Below are 20,297 nucleotides of genomic sequence, written 5' to 3' on the forward strand. Positions count from 1 at the left end.
AATAGACAAACATTATGGGAAGAAAAATAATTCTGAGCACCAGCTATGCCAACATACATACAGTGAGGCACCTTTTCTGAAAATGATATTGATCCTGTTTAATCCTAAGTACATATTTCGATGAGCCAAGTGCTCCTTTGGCAAGATTTTTTGTTGTTGTTTTTAACGTGCTGATTATTGTGCTGAGCATTTTATTAGAGAAAGATTCTATTTGAGCTTTGTTGGCTAGGAAATCTAACTGCTTTGAACCACATTCAGGTTTTTGGGTTTTTGGTTTTGTTGTTTTTTTTTACAAAGAGGGAAATTTTTACAGTTAAGTACACTAGCTCAGTGTGGCTTTTTTAAATGCTTTTTCAGCCATTTCAATATTCTCCAAAGGCTAGCACTGTGCCTAGCTCGTTGGAGGCGTTCTTAACGAGTCGGCTGTTTCTTCTAAGGTCATCCTTACCTTCCTGGCGTCCTCCTCACAGTTAGTTAAAGGCTGAATTCCAGGTGTCCTTTTTAAAGAGACCAAGTAAGAGAACATTGATTTAGCGTACCCAGATGTGAGGTAACCAGGTAACTTCTTTAAAAAGTATGGTTACTTCTTCTCACCAAATGGTTTAACAGTAGGTTCAACCTTTCAGAAAAATGTGCCCTTTGGTTCATAGAGCACCGTGATCGGCCGGGGGGATGCAGCAAACCTCACACCTGGTCCTGGGCCTCGTCCAGAAATGTATATTCTAAGTGATGAGAAAGAGTCCACTTCATGTGAGGCATCCACCAGGAAAATCCAACCCGAATCCTGAGTTCCAAACCATCAGTTCACACTTAAAGGAATGTAAATAGACACAGTAGGAATTCCATCATCTGCCTGCGTTGGCTGTTTCAAAAGGTTCATGGAACCAGTCGTATTTCTCTCCAGTTGTCTGTAATTTGGATTTTTTTAAACTTGATTTTTCTTTTGATTTTACATTTCTATGAGCAGCCCAGTCATCCTTTAGTCTCACATTTCCCACCCAAATGTGATTCTACCTTTATGTAACCTGATTTCTTTCAGAATTGGGTTTACTTTCCTAATATGCACCAGTAAATAATTCAAATTCATACCCCACTCTATGGAAGGAAGGTGTGCTGAAGTGTTTCTTAAAGGAAAAGATGTAGCTTTCAATGTAATTAAGAACCTAGTGTTGGGAGCAGTTCCGAGCTAAAGACCTTTCTTTAGGTGGTGATTTAACAATTTTCTTCCATGTGTGACCTCATCTTTGACCTTGACTTTTGTATGTATTATATTATATACAGGATGGTAGAGCAAGCCTGGTACATGATTAGGTACCAGGTAATTGTGAACAAACCCTTAAAATAAGTGTTGGTAAATACAACAATATTTGCTTATAAACTTATATATCAGTCATATCTCATACTCAAGGACAATAGTATGTTTTTCTGGTGGTAAACATAAGGTTCTTTCTATTACAACTTTGGTTCAGAAGGAACCCCTGAGGGAGAGAAGGTACTACTAAAAATGAATGAATGGCATTTGCTATACATGGCTCCAGGCTTTTTCGCTATGGGGAACTTACGGGACATGGGACAGAGAAGAAACTGTTTAGCTAGAGCTCTTAACTCTTAACCCAGAATTTTCCCATCTGTGATGCCAAGAATGCTAGTTCTAAAAGACTTTACAGAGCCCTAGCCAGTTTGGCTCAGTGGATAGAGCATCGGCCGAAGGGTCCCGGGTTTGATTCTGGTCAAGGGCACAAACCTCTGTTGCAGGCTTGATCCCTAGCCCTTTGGGCGGGCCCGTGGGCCCGTGTGGGAGGCAACCAATCAGTGTGTCTCTCTCACATCGATGTCTCTTGCTCTCTGTCTCGCCCTCCCCCTTCCTTTCCACTCTCTCTAAAAATCAATGGGAAAATATCCTTGGGTGAGGATTAACCAAAAATAAATAAATAAAACATAAATAATGAAAGGTGTTGAATGGATACTCTGGCTCTGCCTGGGAGCGGGGGGTGGGGGGGGTGTGAATTTCCATGGCCAGTGTTTGAAAGTGCTGAATCAAGCAGAGTTCAGCATGATTATTATTACTCTTCTTCTCAGGGCCTTTTTATGATTATATGCAAATCACAAGCAAAGCGGGGTGGGGATAGGCACAGCGTGGCCAACACTGTCATTGAGTTCACATGTTGCAGTTCATCCGGGCTGGAATCCCCGCTCCCTGCCTGAGCTGGAGGTCTTTGGGCAAGCCTAAGTAAGCCTCAGTTCCTCGTCTGTAGTAGAGATTGTTGAGACAGCTAAGTGTGCCTGTGCTTGTAAAAGACACAGCTCAGAATGCCTGGCACGTAAGGGACATTTAACGGTTAGCTAGAGCTAATTCTTTGAACCCCAGGCCGGATGGCTCTGATGTCTTCGTGTTCTGGGTCGTCACTGCAACAGCCCAGAGTAAGGTAACCAAAGTTTTGGCCTCCCTTTTGGCCACTTAACTCGATTGGATGATTTTTAGCTAATTTGCCCCTATAGTGTTCTGTTTCTTTTAACTTTTGGAAAAAAAAATTGATGCCTATAATTTCTTAGTCAAACTCTAATATAATAGGCTCCTTTGGGTTATACTACAGAGGCCAGAATTGGCAAGTTCATCTCAAGGGCAAGCATATGATCTCCGAGCAACTGTGTGGGAGAAATTACTTCGTTTAATATGTGTGTCAGCTAGTAATAAAATAATTTACTAAGTCACCTCCGGAAAGATAAGCCAGAGTTACAGTCAGTTTGGCACTTTGTAATCACCATAACCTTCAGTGTAGAATCGACATCAGGGCTGGATGCACCTTTATCCTAAAACAAAGAGGCATCATCTGCTTTCTGTGTTGTGAAACAGAATGTCATGGCAGGCAACGTGAATATTTTGCTGTTGTGTCCAAAGGCTAACTTTCTGAAGGTTGGGTCCAGGGGTGGGTGGTGTTCGTGACTGTCTGACTTTGTTATTAACCTAAATTTAAACCATGAAGTGATGTAACACCTACTGCATTGAGCTTTAATGATCTTGCCGGTTCCACTAGTTTAGGGCATTCATCTAGTGCAGTGGTCGGCAAACTCATTAGTCAACAGAGCCAAAATATCAACAGTACAACGATTGACATTTCTTTTGAGAGCCAAATTTTTTAAACTTCTTCTAACGCCACTTCTTCAAAATAGACTCGCCCAGGCCGTGGTATTTTGTGGAAGAGCCACACTCAAGGGGCCAAAGAGCCGCATGTGGCTCGCGAGCCGCAGTTTGCTGACCACGGATCTAGTGGGTAAAGCAGCGCATCTTCCAAGGAAGACCTGGGATTTCTGAAGAGCAGACTCCCACGCCGGCAGGTGGAAGGAAGCATGGTAGTTGTTCATGGATGCTTTACCTACATGAGAAAAATCCAGCTATTAGAGCTGTTCAGTTGCTGTCTCACAACTTTTGTTTGCTGAGAAAATGGACTGGTTTGTGCTATTTCTTACTAAAACCCAAGACTGGTGTTGTATTAACATTTCCCTTCCTATTCATTACAAACACTGTATGCATTTAGGCCGAGTCATTTTATCCAAATACTAGTTTTCATCCTCCTCAAGAATATAGGACTAGATCACCGTTGATTTCTTCAACTTGCCATCCTTAACAGGGTGCATTTCCTCTTAGGGTTCTTATGTAAGGAAATTGGTGTCACCAGGTCTCAGTGGAGTTTTGGTTATAGAGCCTGGGGTTTGGGTAGAAGTGGCAGCAGCTGGCGCTGGAATTGCAGGTGAGGCCACCTGGTAAAAGGGTTTTGAGCAGGGGAGTGTTGCGGTCATGCTTAGGATGGTCCCTCTGCAGAGAGTGGATTCAAAGACAAAGACTTGAGCAAGTAGCTAAGCAGAGCGGCCAGAGTCATTGGTCCAGGCCCGAGAGGGTAAAGTTGGTGCAGTTCGGGGCTAGAGCAGGAGAATGGAGTCAGGAGACAAATATGCCCCTTGCTCTCCTCCTAGGCGCTGTGGGATGCAGAACGGAGTCAGAAGTGCTTTCTGCTCTGGGAAGACCTGCCTCATGTATGCAGGCTATTGAGTGATTCCGTTTCCGCGGCTGAACGTGGCACAAAGCAGGCACCTCCATTTCCGTCTGCTGCCGATTCCCCCTCATGGTATCTAGCTGCTTTCCACGACAGGTCCGCTCTTCTGTTCGCACCTCTTGCATTAGCCAAGGCCAAGGGGAAAAGGTCTGAAAGACGAGCTTTGTTTTTCTTCCGCTTGTACTCCAAGCCCTGTTGGCCAGCAGGATTGACACCGCCTCACAGAAATGGTCAGTCCCAGCCCTAACCGGTTTGGCTCAGTGGACAGAGCATCGGCCTTCAGACTGAAGGGTCCCAGGTTTGATTCTGGTCAAGGGCATGTACCTTGGTTGCGGGCACATCCCCAGTGGGTGGTGTGCAGGAGGCAGCTGATCGATGTTTCTCTCTCATCTATGTTTCTAACTCTATCCCTCTCCCTTCCTCTCTGCAAAAAAAATCAATAAAATGTATTTTTTAAAAAAAGAAAAGAAAAGAAAAAAGAAATGGTCAGTCCCAGATTAAACCACCTCGCCGCCCGTGAAATCCTCCCGTAGGGTGACTGCTCCGCCCTTGGGGGCCACGTCTCTGTGCCCTCCCTCCCGGGTCCTTTCATCAGGTGGCTCTGTCTCATCCAGCCAGAGGGTGTTCTGAGTGTGTGTGTGTGGGGCGGGGCGGGGGGGGGGGGGTTGTCTGGGTGTGAAAGCAGTTGTCTGGAGTCACCCCTTTGGGCGGCTTTCTCAGAGATGCACATCATCTCGGCCTAAGGGAATGTTGGTGCATAATTCATTTCCCTCTCCAGGCGTGTTAACTGCACAAACCTTTTCAGCACAGTGTGGCGGCTTCGCACAAAGGAATTTGTCCCATTCGGAAAGGTATTTTCTGTTTAAAGGAAAGACACTGGAGATATCCTTGGAGCGTTATCTGCTACGGAGTGAGAAGGGCCTACTTATTATGAAATTGGACTCTCTGGAAGGAATTTGGCAGTTCCTCGGCGCGCCTGGCCTCAGAGCCGGAGATGGCTGTTGGTTGGATGTGAGATGATGTGCCGCACCGGACGGTGGAGGAACAAGGGCTTTTAGCTCCATGGAAGCCCCTTACCCATCCTGGCCCTGCAGACCAGACCCCAAGCAGCCGAGGGCACGTCAGCTTCTCTAGACGCGCCCTGACCTCCACGCAGGGTCTGGTAGCAGTTTGGTCTGACAGCTCCTGCCAGGAGCCGGCGGGCGTGGGGAAGTCGGCTGCTTGTCAGGCTCCTTGTGTGATGGGACTGGGAGCACGGTGAGGTGTCCGGAAATCTCTGGGAGGTGCTTCTGCCCATCTGCTTTTCAGTTTGACGGATGTGCCAGTCCGGACAGCTGGGTCACCTAATGAAGAGAAATTGAATTGACACGCAGGGATCAAATACCTTGGCGTTTCCCATGCCACATCCAACTCCCCTGACGGAGCCAAGAGGAAAGGGCAAGTCATCCGATGAGTTGCTGATAGGAAAACGGAGTCTTTTCCTTCACTTTTTAAAAAGACTCGAAGTTACTTAATTGGATGCAGTGCAACACGTTCGGGGCAGATGATCGCCCAGGCTCAGACGTGAGAGATTTTAACGATCAGAACCCTGGAGCTCTCGTGATAGGTGTTAGCTCTGAAACCTGAGACGAAGGCTGTTTCGATTTAGATCCTCGGTCGACAAATATTTACTAAGAACGCATGCACTTTGGGAGGGGCAGGGAGCATCCACAGGCCACGAAGACCTGGCTTCCGTGAGTTGTCCTCAGCTGAGTGGGTGAGAGAAATACACACCTAACAGTTCAATAACCGGTGACTATTTATGTCTTAAATTGTCCCTATGCTACAAAATCCAAAATAGTCGTTTATAACTAGGGAACATATAAGGACCGGAGAAGTCAGAGGCTGTTTGGGGGTAGACAGGCTTTTAGAAAGACCGAGAATGCACAGGACAAAGGGTAATGCAAGCAGGACTGAGAATTGCTTTTCGGTGGGAGCACGTATAGCCCACGCAGCATTAACTGAGCACCTACTATCTGCCAGGCCCTGGGACTGCAGGGCGTTGGGGTAGATTAATGACGAACCGAGTACAGTCCCTGCCGCCCAAGGAGCTGTGTGAGTGTCACAGGGGTCATTTAAGTTGACGGTAGAGCCGTGGAATGCAGGGCTCCTGACACGGTCCATGAGCTTTGGGAATCACGGCCTGGCATGGTGATAGCCTTGGAACCCGGTCTGTTGCAGGATGGCCGCAGATCTCAGAGTTAAGCTCTGACCATTCGAGCAGAAAAATTCCAGCACACTCCTGGCCCGGGGTGGTCACTCAATGCCCGAAGCCAGCCCGCTGGAAACCAATCCCTCAGGTTTCGGCTCAGAACGCGCCGGTGTGTGGTAGCTCAAATACACCGGGTTCCCAGGCTTTCCTGTCCGTTGGCACTGAAGCCTGGGGGGCCGGGGGGGGGGGCGGGTGGTGTGGGCTCAGGTTTAAAATACTCCGGTGTCCCCAGCCAGCAGCTGAAACCTGAGAGAATAAAGTGGTAGTGTTGTGGAGGGTTGGACCCGGCTGTCCTCCTGAGAAGGTTCCAGTCATAGAACAGAAAGTTTTATTTTATTTTCAGAGGAAATCTGATGAAAGCCAACGTACTAAAGGAAACTTTTTTTTTTTTAATAATTCCTGTCGGGAACAAACATTCTATTGGGCTTTTAAAAATAGGACACTAATGAGCATGACCCTGTTTGCAAACACAAATATTGTTTAGAGGCCGAGTCTGCTTTGTTTGTCTCTGGGCTCTTAGGAGACACTGGTGGTAAAATATCAGTTTACGAAAACCATTTGAAAAAAAAAAAAATTGTATGTCTACTCTTCCTTTGATGCGTGCGTGTTACTCGTATTAAAGAGCTACAAGCTGTGGAACGGGTATACTTAGTGAGGGATCCGACGTAGCCGGCGTGCGATTCGCTGTTACCAAGTGGCCGAAAAATAAAAGGAATGTGCGAGATGGGAATGGGGGGATGAGGACAAATATGTGATACCTTAATCAATAAAGAAATTAAAAAATAAAATAAATAAAAATAAATAAAAAGAATGTGCGAGTGTGGGCTTATCTGCATTGGCCATGAAGGCTCTGCCAAGCCAGCGAGCCCTGCAGGCGGGCTCGGGGTGGGCTTTCGCCCTTGTCAGTTGAGCATCGCGGGCCCTGCTCTTCGGAAGGTGCTGTGCCTGGCCTCTGCCTGGAGCTGGGCTGTGGCGGAAAGCTCTGGCCTGCCCAGGCCCCTGGGGAGCGCTTGGCTGTCGTGATAGGCGTGGCCAAAGCTCTGAGCATAGCCAGGCCTGCCAACGTTGGTGGGCCTTGATGGATCCCTGGGTGATGATTTAGCCTAAGCACCTTCATACCTCTGTAGGCATCCCCAAGAAAGTCTGAAATGATGTCAGTGTTTTGTAGCTTTCCCGGTAAGGGTGCTGACTGTGACAAAGTGAATGCCGGAGATGGCTTAAAACTAGCCCTGGTTCACCGAAGCTCAGGTTAGCGGAATGCCACCAAATCCACGCGTGATAGGTGCTGCGGTCTCTGTGCCATCTTCGTTCTGTGGATTAGGCCACCTAGGCCTCCCTAGGGGCTTTTGTCGGTGGCCAGCCCTTCATGCACATTAGCAGGGAGTCCCGAGGAAGGGCAGGGCCAGAAGTGGGGGTTCAGGGGCACAGAGGAGAGGGAGGGGTGGTCGCTGCAGTGTAAACCTGAAGAGGACGGTAATAAGCACATCCCTCATTTCCTCACCATCCTGAACCCCTTCTCTTTCCTTTCTCAGAGGGCAGAGCTGACGTCTGACAAAGACATGTACCTTGACAACAGCTCCATTGAAGACGCTTCCGGAGTGTATCCTATTGATGACGATGACTATGCTTCTGCGTCAGGCTCGGGTAAGGCCGGGGTCGGCACCCTCGCCTCCGTTCTCCGTGCTTACACGTGTGCGCACACACACGTGCACACACATGCACACACAGTGTCCTGGCTTAGACAGGGAGACAGGCAAGGTGCACAGGGGTTAAGAGCATGCTCTTTGTGTCCAAATGCCTGGGTGTGAGTTCTAGCTCCCCGTCACCTAAACTGTGAGATCTTGGGAGTGTATTTAACTTGGCCGGACCTTAGTCTCCTCATGTATAGAATGGGAGGTCCCTGCCACACAGGCGTGTTGTGAGGATTAAAGGGGTTGGCACATCTCAGAGCTCTTAAGAGTTTTTGCTGCTTGGCATGTAGTCAGTGCTCTGTCAACATTCGCTTTTAATTTTATGATTCAGGTTTTGAGAGTGATGTCATGAAAACAACTCCTTCAAAACAACTCCTTCAAACACTGGTTTTATAAAACTGCCAACCCTGGGTTGAAGATTATGGATGACCCCAGGGAGAGTTCTAGTTAGTTCCTCCTAGGGTATTGCTCAAAAGTAGAAGGGGGAATGTAGCAGGGATAGCCTCAACTCCTTGGTGTATCCGTTATCTGTCGCCTCAGTGATGCTGTATAACAAACCATCCCCAAACGTTGTGGATGAAAACAACAGTCACGTATTTAGCTCATCGTTCTATGGGTTGGCAGTTTAAACTGGGCTAAACGGGCTCCTGCACGCGCCAGTGGTCAGCTGCAGGTTGGGAAGGCAGCTTTGCTGACCTTGGCCGGACTTGGTCCTATGTCTGGAGCAGCTGGGCAGACTTGGCTCTGGTCCACGTGGCACATGGTCTCTCACCCTCTAGCAGGCCAGCCATTTGTTCCCAGGGTGGAGGCAGAGATCCCCAGAGAGCAGAACTGTGCAAAGCCTCTCAACGCCTCGGCTTAGAACCGGCACAGCATCCCTACCGCCTTTTATCGGTCAAAGCAAGGCTAGCCCATACGCCACCTCTTAACGAAAGAGCTACAGAGTGACTTGCAGAGGAACAAGGAGGACTGAGCGATTCTGGCCATTTCTGCAGTCTTTGTTACATAGTACATGTTTCACCTGGGCCAGAAATGGCCCCCAAGAAGCTGAAAAGAGAAAGAGCTTGTGCATATACTTCATTAATGATCCAGTTAGGAATTTGTGGTCAGCAACACACTAGGAAAGTCTCATTCAGGACCTTTCTTGCTTTAAATTTCCATTGTAAATTCCACAGGTGGTAAAAGTTAGGCTGAATGTAGTTGTCTGATAATCAGATTGGCCTGGCTTCAGAGTGACCCAGAATAAATTCAGATCCACTGTATCTTGGGTAGAGATCTCGCTACCTAAGAGAGGGAGCGTTTTAAGTTAGCAAATGGCAAGTCTGAAAAAGACAAGTGAGGTTGTGGCTGACCTAGTAACAATGAGCTTACAGTGCAATCCTAATGTAAAAATAGCCCTCGTTATTCTCGGGAGAGTGATACATATTGCACACACAGATTGAGTGTGAAAAGAGTGCTCCTCCACAGCCCACAACTCTATTAATATATTTCGCTCATGGCACCTCTTTTCCTTCTTTGGCACCTCAACAGTGCTTTCTAACTCACTGCCATCTTCAGAATGTCCCAGGAAACAATAAACATGGATACCTGTGTATCTGCATTTCACAGATCTTAGAATCCAAGAGTTGTTAGAGATCTGTAGCTGTTGTCCACGTCATTTTGCTGATTTCTGCTGATTGTCTTTTAAGTTTCATATCTACGCAGCCCTGTTCCTCTGCTAACTCCCGTCTCCCCATCAGGGTGAAAGGGGTTTGGAGTGAGTCATCTGAAGTCCTGAGCCCACGAATCAGGTGGCTCAAGCAGAGGCTTAGATGTGGGCTGGCATTGCTCTGCCCTGGCCCCAGCCTGGGGCACATGATTGCTGCAAAGAAGTTCATCATTCGGACCAGTCCTGGAGGGAAACTTCAGTCAATAGTTACACAGATAAATGTGTAATTACAAACTGTGATAAGTGCAATTAGGGTAAGAGAGGTGGGACTAGAAATTAACTTAACAGAAGACTCTGAGGTCTTTCCCCGAGGGATGGCTTTTGTGCTGAGATCCAGAGGTGAGTTAGGGATCAACTAGGCTTGCTTTCTGGCAGAACATGAGGGGACCACATGGGACAGGCAATAGGGAAGATGTTGCTCATGGAAACTGGAAAGGTAGGCAAGGCTGGGCTTGAGGTATTTAATGTTCATCTCAAGAGCAGTGGAGAGCCATTGTAATAGTTTTTTTAAAATACATATATTTTTATTGATTTCAGAGAGGAAAGGAGAGGGAGAGAGAGGTAGAAACATCAGTAATGAGAGAGAAACATTGATCGGCTGCCTCTTGCACACCCCATACTGGGGATTGAGCCCACAACTGGGGCATGTGCCCTGACCAGGAATCGAACTGTGACCTCCTGGTTCATAGGTCCACGCTCAACTCAACCACTGAGCAACACTGGCTGGACCCAGGATAATAGTTTAAAACGGGAGGAGGATGGGGTCACAGCTGGTGTGTGTAGAGTGGACTGAAAGGGGGCTCTTAGGAGGAAGGCAGGGATGCTGGTTCCTGGGAAGATTACCGTGGCTTGGATGAGTGTGGTTGCCCTGGGGCTGTAGGAAGGTGTTAGGATGAAGAGACATAAGAAGGTAAAATCAGTAGAACTGGGCGATTGGCTCGATGGGGTGGGAGGAAGAGGAAGTCAGAGTTGTGGTTTATAGGAGTGGAGGGTTCATTCATTGCTAGGTGTCACCAGGTTTGTGGGGCGAGAGGGAGGGAGATGAGGATTTCTGTTTTGGATATTTTAGAGGTGTGCAGTGCAGTTGAGTCATTCAGTAAAATATCAAGTTGGCCTGTGGATATGTACGTCTGAATTTCAGAGAAGTGATAAAAGCTAATATATAAACTTAGGTTTCTTTTATATATGGTTGGTAATTGAAGCCATGAGCATGGATGAGAATAAAAAGTGCAGAGTAAGAAACCCAGGGCCACCCAGCCAGTGTGGCTCAGTAGTTGAGCGTTGGCCTATGAACCAGGAGGTCACAGTTTGATTCCCAGTCAGGGCACGTGCCTGGGTTGCAGGCTCGATCCCCAGCGTGGGGCGTGCAAGGAGGCAGCCAATTAATGATTCTCTCCCATCATTGATGTTTCTATCTCTCTCTCCCTCTCCCTCCCTGAAATCAATAAAAAAATATATATATATTTTTAAAAGCAGCCTAGGGCCGAATCCTAAGGAAGTGTTGATATTTTGTGTCCATGGAGAAGAGAATGAATCTGCGAAGGAGACAAGTAGCCGAGAGGTGAGGGGAAAGCCAGGAAGTCAAAGTCATAGAAGGAGATGATGGTGGACAAGTGCGCCGCGGTGCTAGGAGATGCGATTAGATGAGAAGCATGGAAAATGGACCTAGAAACATGGAGGACCTTGGTGACCTTAACAAAGCAGGACCATAGTGTGTGTGATGACAGGAAACTTCTATGACTAGAGGGAGGGGAGCACATGAGCCCGTGAGTAGCCACAGCACCAGTGGAAAAGTCTGGCCAAGCCGAGGGGACCCAGGGCAGCAGCGCCCTCAGAGAGGGGTCAGCCATGGGAGAGTTCTCCTTTTTGGGTTATTGTTTTAAAATGGAAAATAGAGCATGTGGAAGGGAAGACATCTCATTGAGCAGGGAAGATCAACCATTAACAAGTCAAAGAAGGGCTCCTGGAGAATGTTCAGGATAGTGTTCTTTTGAAAAGGTGCCAGGCTCCCCACAGATCCACTTTGAAATCGCGTCTTCATCCCAGTGCACACTGCCGCGTTCTTGACGAGCAGCCGTTTGAAAGAACGTGGCTCTGCTGGTGTCGGCCTTTGACAGTTATCACCTGATACTGCGGAAACCTGCATCGTGATTCATGGACTCGGCTCCTCTTTGCTTCTTTCCCCAGGAACGGACGAGGACGTGGAGAGTCCCGAGCTGACAACATCTCGACCACTTGCAAAAATACCGTCCTCTAGTGCTGCTCCCAAAGTGGAAACCACGACGCCGAAGATGCAGAACAAGATACCTGCTCAGACGAAGGTGGGTTTTGTTCTGCGCTGCGTTGTCACGTTACTATGAACGCTCCTTCATTTAATGATACAGACCAGTTCTTTTAAGGGGCCCCTGTTTTACAATAGGTGAGAACAAATGGTCTTTTGTTACATTGTTGTAAATGGCTCTTACTTACCCTTTATGATGGTTTTGACTTTTACTCACTGTGACTACTCTTTTTGTGTGTTAAGTAGACTTTGTTTTTATTTTTCTTAAAATATATTTTCATTGATTTCAGAGAGGACGGGAGAGGGAGAGAGAAATAGAAACATCCGTGATGAGAGAGAATCATTGATGGGCTGCCTCCTGCACGCCTCCTACTGGGGATCAAGCCTGAAACCCAAGCATGGAGCCATGACCTCCTAGTTCATAGGTTGATGCTCAACCACTGAGACACACTGGCCCAACAGGCTTCATTTTTTTCAAGCAGTTTTAGGTTACAGCAAAACTGAGTGGGAAGCACTGAGAGTTCCTTTTACCATATGGCCCCACCTACGCACAGCCTCCCCTACTCTCAACAACCTCCACCAGAGGGTACGTTGACACGTCATTGTCGCCCAAAGTCCATACTTCACCTTCTTTGAGTTGTCATTCTTTGGGTTCTGGCAGATGCATAATGACATGTATCCACCATTGTAGGGCCATAGAGCACAGCTTTACTGTCCTAGAACTCCTCTGTGTGCTGTCTGTTCTCCCCCCACCAAACCCTGGCAACCACTGATCTTTTCACTGTCTCCATCGTTTTGCCTTTTCCAGAATGTCACTTAGTTGGAATCATACACTGTGTAGCCTTTTCAGAATGTCTTCTTTCAAGATAGGTGTTTAAGGTTCCTTCACCTCTTCATGGCTTGATAACTCATTCTACTTACCTACTTTTAGCTTATATATGAATAATTTAAAATATATTTTTATTGATTTCAGAGAGGAAGGGGGAGAGGGAGAGAGAAACTTCAGGGATGACAGAGAATCACTGATTGGCCGCCTCCTGCATGCCCCCTACTGGGGAGAGTCCTGCAACCCAGGCATGTGCCCTGGCTGGAATCATACTGTGACCTCCTGGTTCATAGGTCGTTGCTCAACCGCTGAGCCACACTGGCTGGGCTACATAAATATTTTTTAAAGGGTGGTCCTTTTAAAAGAACTCACAGGCAGATTAAGAAACAAAATCATTTTTATTTATTTGGCCCAAGCCAAGAAAATTTATTTTCATTCCATAAAGAATTTGTTCTGATTTAAAACCATTGGGAAATTTACATATGCTGAAATAGGTTATGGAATAAGGAGACTCCAGATACTAATTGCAGTAAGTTTTTTCTCAGTCTCCACCAGCCCATCATCAATGGTATATAAAACTTTGACCTCTCTCAATGATAATGATGATCTTAGTACATCTCTATATATTCCTTTTGAGAGCCGACATAAAGAAATAAGAGCAGAGCGAAGGTACTAGCTAAAGAAAACGCTAAGACTTATGATTTTGGCCTAATTAATATTACATTGAACTGGCAACATGAGCTGGCCACCCACTACTAGATAAGCTTTTTATGTTGGAAAATGCATATTAGAGTCTGAAGAAAGCCTGGGTTTTAAATCCTGGATCTGGTCAAATTTCTGAGCTTCTCAGAGCCCATTTCTCATGGATCATTGAGAAAGATTAAATGTGAGGGCAGGTTACGTGGCCCTTGAGTCCTGGTAAACATTCTATACGTCTTAACTGAACTTGGTCAGAGCAGTGGAGACCAAGCCAATTGGCCAAATAAACATGTGTGACAACCGCAGTTGACAGTAGAACTCGTAGACAGCCAGGCAGTGTGCTGCTTACGGGAGCTGATTAACATTATTCCTTCTTGGAGCTCACCCAGCTGTTGGTGCCAAGCCACTGTAGCAGATAGGATGTGCAAGGCTGTGTCATGCAGGCCGTGACTGGCCTTTTCTGGAATAAGAAGCGCCCGCCCCTCCGCAGGCAGGAACACAGGTGGGCTTCCTGCCCTTTCATTTTCCTACCCTTCCTGAGGGCCTTTGTCCGTCCCCCTTGCCATACCCTCCCCCCATCCTCCATCCTCTGTCCGCCCAGTGACTGTGGAGGATGGTGAATGACACAGCTGGAAGGGTGTCTGCAGATGTGGAGTAGCCAGGTCAACTTTCTCCAGACTAGAGTGCTCTCTGTAGGACTAAGAAGGGTCAGACACACCTAGCATGTGCTTGCCCGTGCATGGTAGCTGCTCCATAAATGTAGTAAGCTGAATGAATGAGAGAAAGAAGGGGAAGGTGGGAAATGCAGATGGTGGGATGGCGGAACACCCCAGAGCGCGCGTGGCACAATTATCCATTGTGGCTCTTGAACATGCACTTGGCTTTACCACGTTTTTATTTGAACCACTTGTCACGGCTGACCATTTGGACTCACTAGCTTGAGGCAAGAAACTCAGTTCTGGCCTTCAGTGATAAATAGAATCCTAAGCCAAATCTAAGTTGACATAGAGTTCTGGTCAACCATGGGCTGAAAATTGATTTAAGTTTTTAAAAATTAGCTTTAAGGAAGTATAATTGTGTCAGGTCACCGTAAAGAAGATACATGTTTGGCAGATGAGTGCAGAAATTATGGATCTTCAAACATTTAAACATACTTGCATTCCTACTATCATTTGTATAGTAATAATTTCATTCATTCATGGGAGATTCATTGAGTGCTACCCATGATGTGTCAAATACTATCCTAGGCACTGATAATTGATAATGAATAATATTAATACTAGTGATTAATTGTTTTATTTTGTAGTTACATGGCACAGCTAAATTAAACATTGCCTCTAGGATACCATTAATGTAGACTTGGCTTTTGAATGGGTCTCACAATGGCATGAATGTCACCATTAAAGATATTCTTTCTAGTTTGATGTACATTTATGTGACAAAAAATAAAAAGAACAGTTATTTGTTCAAGTAGAACATTGCTCTTAATCTTTCCTTCCATTACATTTCCGTGGCATTTAGACAAGCAGACATGGATGTGACAGATCTTTAATTGGCTTCATGAAATCATCTGTGCTCCTTTTGCCACTTTGATTTTGCACATATATACAGGAGTTAAGGTATTTCAGACTAATTGTATACTGTAGGAAGAATTCTTCTTAGTTAAGCCCCTGGTTCCATACAATAAAACTTTTCAATTTAAAGAGTAAATGTCCTATTCAGAGCACCTGGAGGCTTGTGCACTGATGGACCATCCCCCTAGGAGCACGGGGACCCCAGTTCTGTGCAACCTCCTGTCCCCACACTCAAGGAGCTCTGGAATGCAAGCTGCGTCCCTGCTGCTGGATTAGAAGCTGAATCAGGGGGAATCGAAGTGTCAACTCTCAAATGATTCTAGGGACTCCAAAAACCTGAGGGGCCATCATGATATTTGTCATAACAGTGGGACAGAGATGATGTGGGTAAGGTAAATTCTGTCTCTTATTTCACAGTGGCTACTTATGTCCATCTCGTTTGCCACCAGAACTTGCTTACCTCCTTCCCTAGATACACAAACCTGAGTATCCACCCATGGGAGTTTGCTCTTCCCTTTCCTAAACTCTAGTGGCAGTGCGAATGAGCCGTGAAAATGTCCCTCGGCTAGAACCCAGATAACCCATTCTCTTGTCTGTTGAGTTGTCTGTCCCTCTGTCAGGCAGCTGACTAGTGATGGGATTTCAGGAGGAGAATGGAGAAAACTCAAGCAGATACTACCAGGGAGCTTCCCTCGTCTGCTTTAGTTTGGTACATGAGGCCCTGGGAAGACCTTTCATATTTTCTTCTCTCACAGTGATGTGAGGGAGCAGTGAGATTTTAGATGTATTTTGTGCACGGCCACTGTTTTTGTTGTTGTTGTTTTGTTTTGTTTTTGTAAGTTATAGCACATTGGGAAAGTAAGACACTGTCTCACACTTTACTACATACTATCCTCACTGGAAGCCTAAAGCTCTGTCACCGAGGCAGGGACCCATTGACCTCACATACTCTGGAGTTCAAATGGATCTACCTCGTCTAGTTTATAGTCCTTCTTAGAAATGCCCGTGATTGTTTAAGGCACCCCAAGAAGGTGAGATCTTTCCAACGTTATTTATTCATCTAGATGTAAGTAGTAGGCTACCACTTTGGATGAACCCTGACCTTCAGAAAGCAGTCAGGCATTAACTGGATCATAGCTTAGTGTCCTAATGAAGATGGTTGGCTATTCTTAGGAAGAGCAGTAGAGCTAAAAGGGATTATTGTCTTCAAGAATAGCCCAAAGCATTGACAGTGCTTTTCATCAATAGTGGTGACCAACAAGAACTTCAGGCTCAGAGTAAGTAACTCACATAAACGGAGATTCTCTAACTCAGTGGTCTTCAAACCATAAAATTGTCTGGTGAGCTTTAAAAACAACAAAAAATCAATGGTAGCTTCCCCACCCAAAACCCATTGAAACAGAATCTCTAGTGGTAGGGCCTGCATCTTTTTTTCTTTTCTTTTTTTTTTAACTTTTTAGGTTTCACTGTAACCATAGGTCAGTCACACAAGATGGACAGTGATAGAGCTGAATGCTAGAAAGCCAATAGATGACTTATGTGTTGATGTTCTAGACCAGGGGTCCTCAAACTTTTTAAACAGGGGGCCAGTTCACTGTCCCTCAGACCGTTGGAGGGCCGGACTATAGTTAAAAAAAAACTATGAACAAATTCCTATGCACACTGCACATATCTTATTTTGAAGTAAAAAAACAAAACGGCAAAAACACCCGCATGTGGCCCGCGGGCCGTAGTTTGAGGACGCCTGTTATAGACTGTAAAGTGTTCTGGGGTTTTGGAGAGGTGAAAGATGAGGGAGGGCTTTGTTTAGGGACAGATGGACAATGAAAGAAGTGAAAAATTTGGATTGGAGTTAGGAGAAATACATGAACCAAGGCACAGATGTTAAGGTCAATTTTGGTAAGTAAGTGGCAATAAAGATGGCTGTGCAGGGTTTCCTACTGGGAATTAGCCTTGGGGAGGAGTCTAGAAGCCACCCAATATATGCGGTTATGAGGTAGTTGCAAGAATGTGGGTGTGGTGTGATGAAGACCTGATCGAGGCTGTGGAAATGAGAGTCCAAGGGAAGGAACTTAGTTGGAGAGAATGGTGAGAGGCAAATTGACAGGATTGTGACACAGCAAACTGTGATACAGCTTGGACTGTGCAAACGTAATAACTTAGGGTGGGGGGAGGGGCAAAAGAATAGTTGGTACCATGAATGGGAATAGAAAGAAGATTGATCTTATTCGGTGCTGCAGCCAAGGGTTAGTGTCCTATAGGCAGCTGGGTAGATGATGATAACGTTGATCGGAGATGATGTTTTGAGAGTGATTATCTTAGATTTAGCCTTTGGAATTGTGGAATAACCAAGAGTCTGAGAGTGTTCTTCATTAGTAAAACAAACAAACAAACAAACCAAACCTGAGGTCCAGAAAAGTGGTGTGACCTAGAGTCACACAGGAGCTACTTGCAGCACCCAGGTCCCCTGAAGCTCTAGTTCAGGGCTCCCTGAGCTGCAAGAATGCATGAGTAGAGGCGAGGGTTGTAGAGCAAGCCTGGGGGGGGGGGCGGTACTCCCCACAGAGAGGGATCAGGAAGAACCCTTGGAGAGCACCTGGAGACAGTGCCTGAAAGGAAGCTGTGGCAGTGCCCAGTGTGGCAAATGGATGGAGTAAGCACTGCTACAATGCCCTGGGCCGAACAGCCAGTGCAGAAGGATGGCCTGAGGTCAGAGGAGTGTGAGAAAGTAGAGATCTTTTGCAACATCAACTAAAACAACCTAACTATGTCATCAGGATTTGCCGGAAGCCAATTCCAGCATGTCAGCAAGGGCTGAATCATCTGGGATGGCTAAAGGCACTTCCCCAAACCTGAAAAGAATGATTGCTTGCTGCCCGACAGCTCGGCATCTTAATCTACATGTTATTGCCTCCTCCTGGCCAAACACCTGAACAGCCGGAGGTAATTCCCCAGTCTGACAAAGGACTCTGTAGACTAACCCTGGCCTTTGATGTGTATATCTCCACCTTGCCTTAGGACAAATTGTGTTAATAAAAAGCAAGGGGTCCTGAGACAAGGAGAACTTGGTTTCTTCAGTCAAGCTCCTCTGCCGCACCCGCCCCCCCAATGCCTTTCAAAATTATGTTTCATCTCTGGACTCTTATTTAATTTATGCACAGCCCCTTCTCCAGATTGCTGAACCCTTCTAGATTCCAGATCAAGACCCACCGGCGTTAAATGGTGCCCAACATCCGGCATTAGGATTGTTATGCACTCTCTATCTTGCCAATACATGTGATTTTCTGTTATAAAAAAACAAACCATGAACTAGATAAACAATCCAATAAAAAAAATGGGCAAAAACACTTTTCGAAAGTAGACATACAGAAGGCTAAGAAGCATATGAAAAAATGTTCAAAGTCACTTATTATCCAAGAGATGCAAATCAAAAGGACGATGAGGTACTATCTATACCTGTCAGAATAGGTACCATCAATAAACGACAAGTGCTGGCGAGGATGCAGAGGAAAAGGAACCCTCGTGCACTGCTGGTGGGAATGCAGACTGGTGCAGCCATTGTGGAGAACAGTATGGTGTTTCCTCAAAAAATTAAAAATGGAACTGCCATTTGACCCAGTAATCCCACTTCTAGGAATATATCCCAAGAAATCAGAAATACCAGTCAGAAAGAATATATGCACCCCTATATTCATAGCAGCACAATTTACAATAGCTAAGACTTGGAAACTACCTACGTGCCTGTCAGCAGATGAGTGAATTAAAAACTGTGGTACATATACACAATGGAATACTACGCTGCTGTAAAAAAAAAAAAGAACTCTTACCGTTTGCAACAGCATGGATGGACCTGGAGAGCATTATGCTAAGCGAAATAAGCCAGTCGGAGAAAAATAAGTATTACATGATCTCACTCATTTGTGGAATATAATGAACAACATAAACCGATGAACAAAAATAGAGCCAGAGACAGGGAAGCATTGAACAGACCGTCAAAATCACAGAGGGAAGACCTGGGAGGGTGGGGAGATGGTGGTAAGAGATCAACTAAAGGACTTGTATGCATGCATATGAGCATAACCAATGGACACAGACAGTAGGGGGTGAGGGCCTGTGCTGGGGGGAGGGAGCTGGCTGGTAGAGAATGGGGAAAAAAAGAGACTCATGTAATATTTTTAACAATAAAGAATTTTAAAACAAACAAAAAAATTCTATGAACTACCTGTTTTTATCATAGAACTCACCCATTTGGTAAAAACATCACACAAAGTGATTATCCCAATTATTTCCTAAACTCATTGTTTGGGGGGGAAAAAAGCAACTTTTAAATACACTTACTCTCCTTTTTAACACATTAAAAAACCTTTATGATCTTTCCCTTTCCCCATACCAGTCACCTGAAGAAATTGATAAGGAGGAAGAAGTTCACCACCCTGACTCAGAAAGGAAAAGGGACCCAGATGAAGAGGAAACAAATGTGTACACTGAGAAGCACCCAGACAATCTGTTTAAAAGGACAGAAGTCCTGGCAGGTGAGTTGTCTGGCAGGGGTCGGGGGGGGGGGGGGGTGGGGAGGGTCCTTAAATGGGCTTCTCTGTTTGCCTAAGTGAGGTTCAGGGGTGAAGGCAAAGTTTGCTGAATGTCACCTCTCTAAGGAACGCAGCCTGGGAGAGGGGGTGGGGAGGGGAGTGGGTCTCATTCCAGAACAGAGAGGCAAGAGTTAGGCAAATGTCCTTGTTTTCTGTCCACTCTCTCAGGCTCGCCCTCGGCCAGCCAACGGATGTGGGGGAGCTGCGGGTGGGGGCAGAAGAGGAAAGTTAAGGTGTGAATTGGTCCAGAACAACTGGGCATGGGGGAGGGCAAGATATGAAGATCTGTCAGTCTTGCGCCAAGTCATTCTCAACGTAAATGAAAAGTTCTTGGTGGAGAAGGCAATTGACAGAAGGAACACCCAAGGCATTACGGATGTTGCTCTCATTGTGACGCATCTGATAAAAGTATGAACATTTGATTTTAAAGGGGAAGATTGGCAAGGTTTAAGAACACGATATCCTTGAAAGGATAGCCCCAAATTCAAGTCTAGAAAAAAATTTTGCAAGGTTTTTTTCCCCGCTACTGTTACAAAACTTAAGTAAATAATATCATGTTTTGTTTTCACGGAAAAAGCAGTTAGCAGATGAGACTGTGAAATGTGAGAACTGAAAAGACTAAAGAA

The 20,297-nt window shown here is 45.9% G+C and overlaps 1 protein-coding gene across 1 annotated transcript in view; it reads left to right on the top strand.

Moving 5' to 3' along the window:
* Positions 1-20,297, top strand: part of SDC2 (syndecan 2) — a 98,319-nt gene that overhangs the window by 75,016 nt on the left and 3,006 nt on the right. Inside the window, exons 2-4 of the mRNA XM_079796015.1 lie at positions 7,836-7,947; positions 11,890-12,023; positions 19,476-19,614. Of these exons, the coding sequence (XP_079652141.1) occupies positions 7,836-7,947; positions 11,890-12,023; positions 19,476-19,614 (385 nt within the window). The remainder of the gene's footprint in view (positions 1-7,835; positions 7,948-11,889; positions 12,024-19,475; positions 19,615-20,297) is intronic.

Source organism: Cnephaeus nilssonii (assembly GCF_951640355.1).
Source record: "Cnephaeus nilssonii genome assembly, chromosome: 18".
NCBI classification, from domain to species: Eukaryota; Metazoa; Chordata; class Mammalia; order Chiroptera; family Vespertilionidae; genus Cnephaeus; species Cnephaeus nilssonii.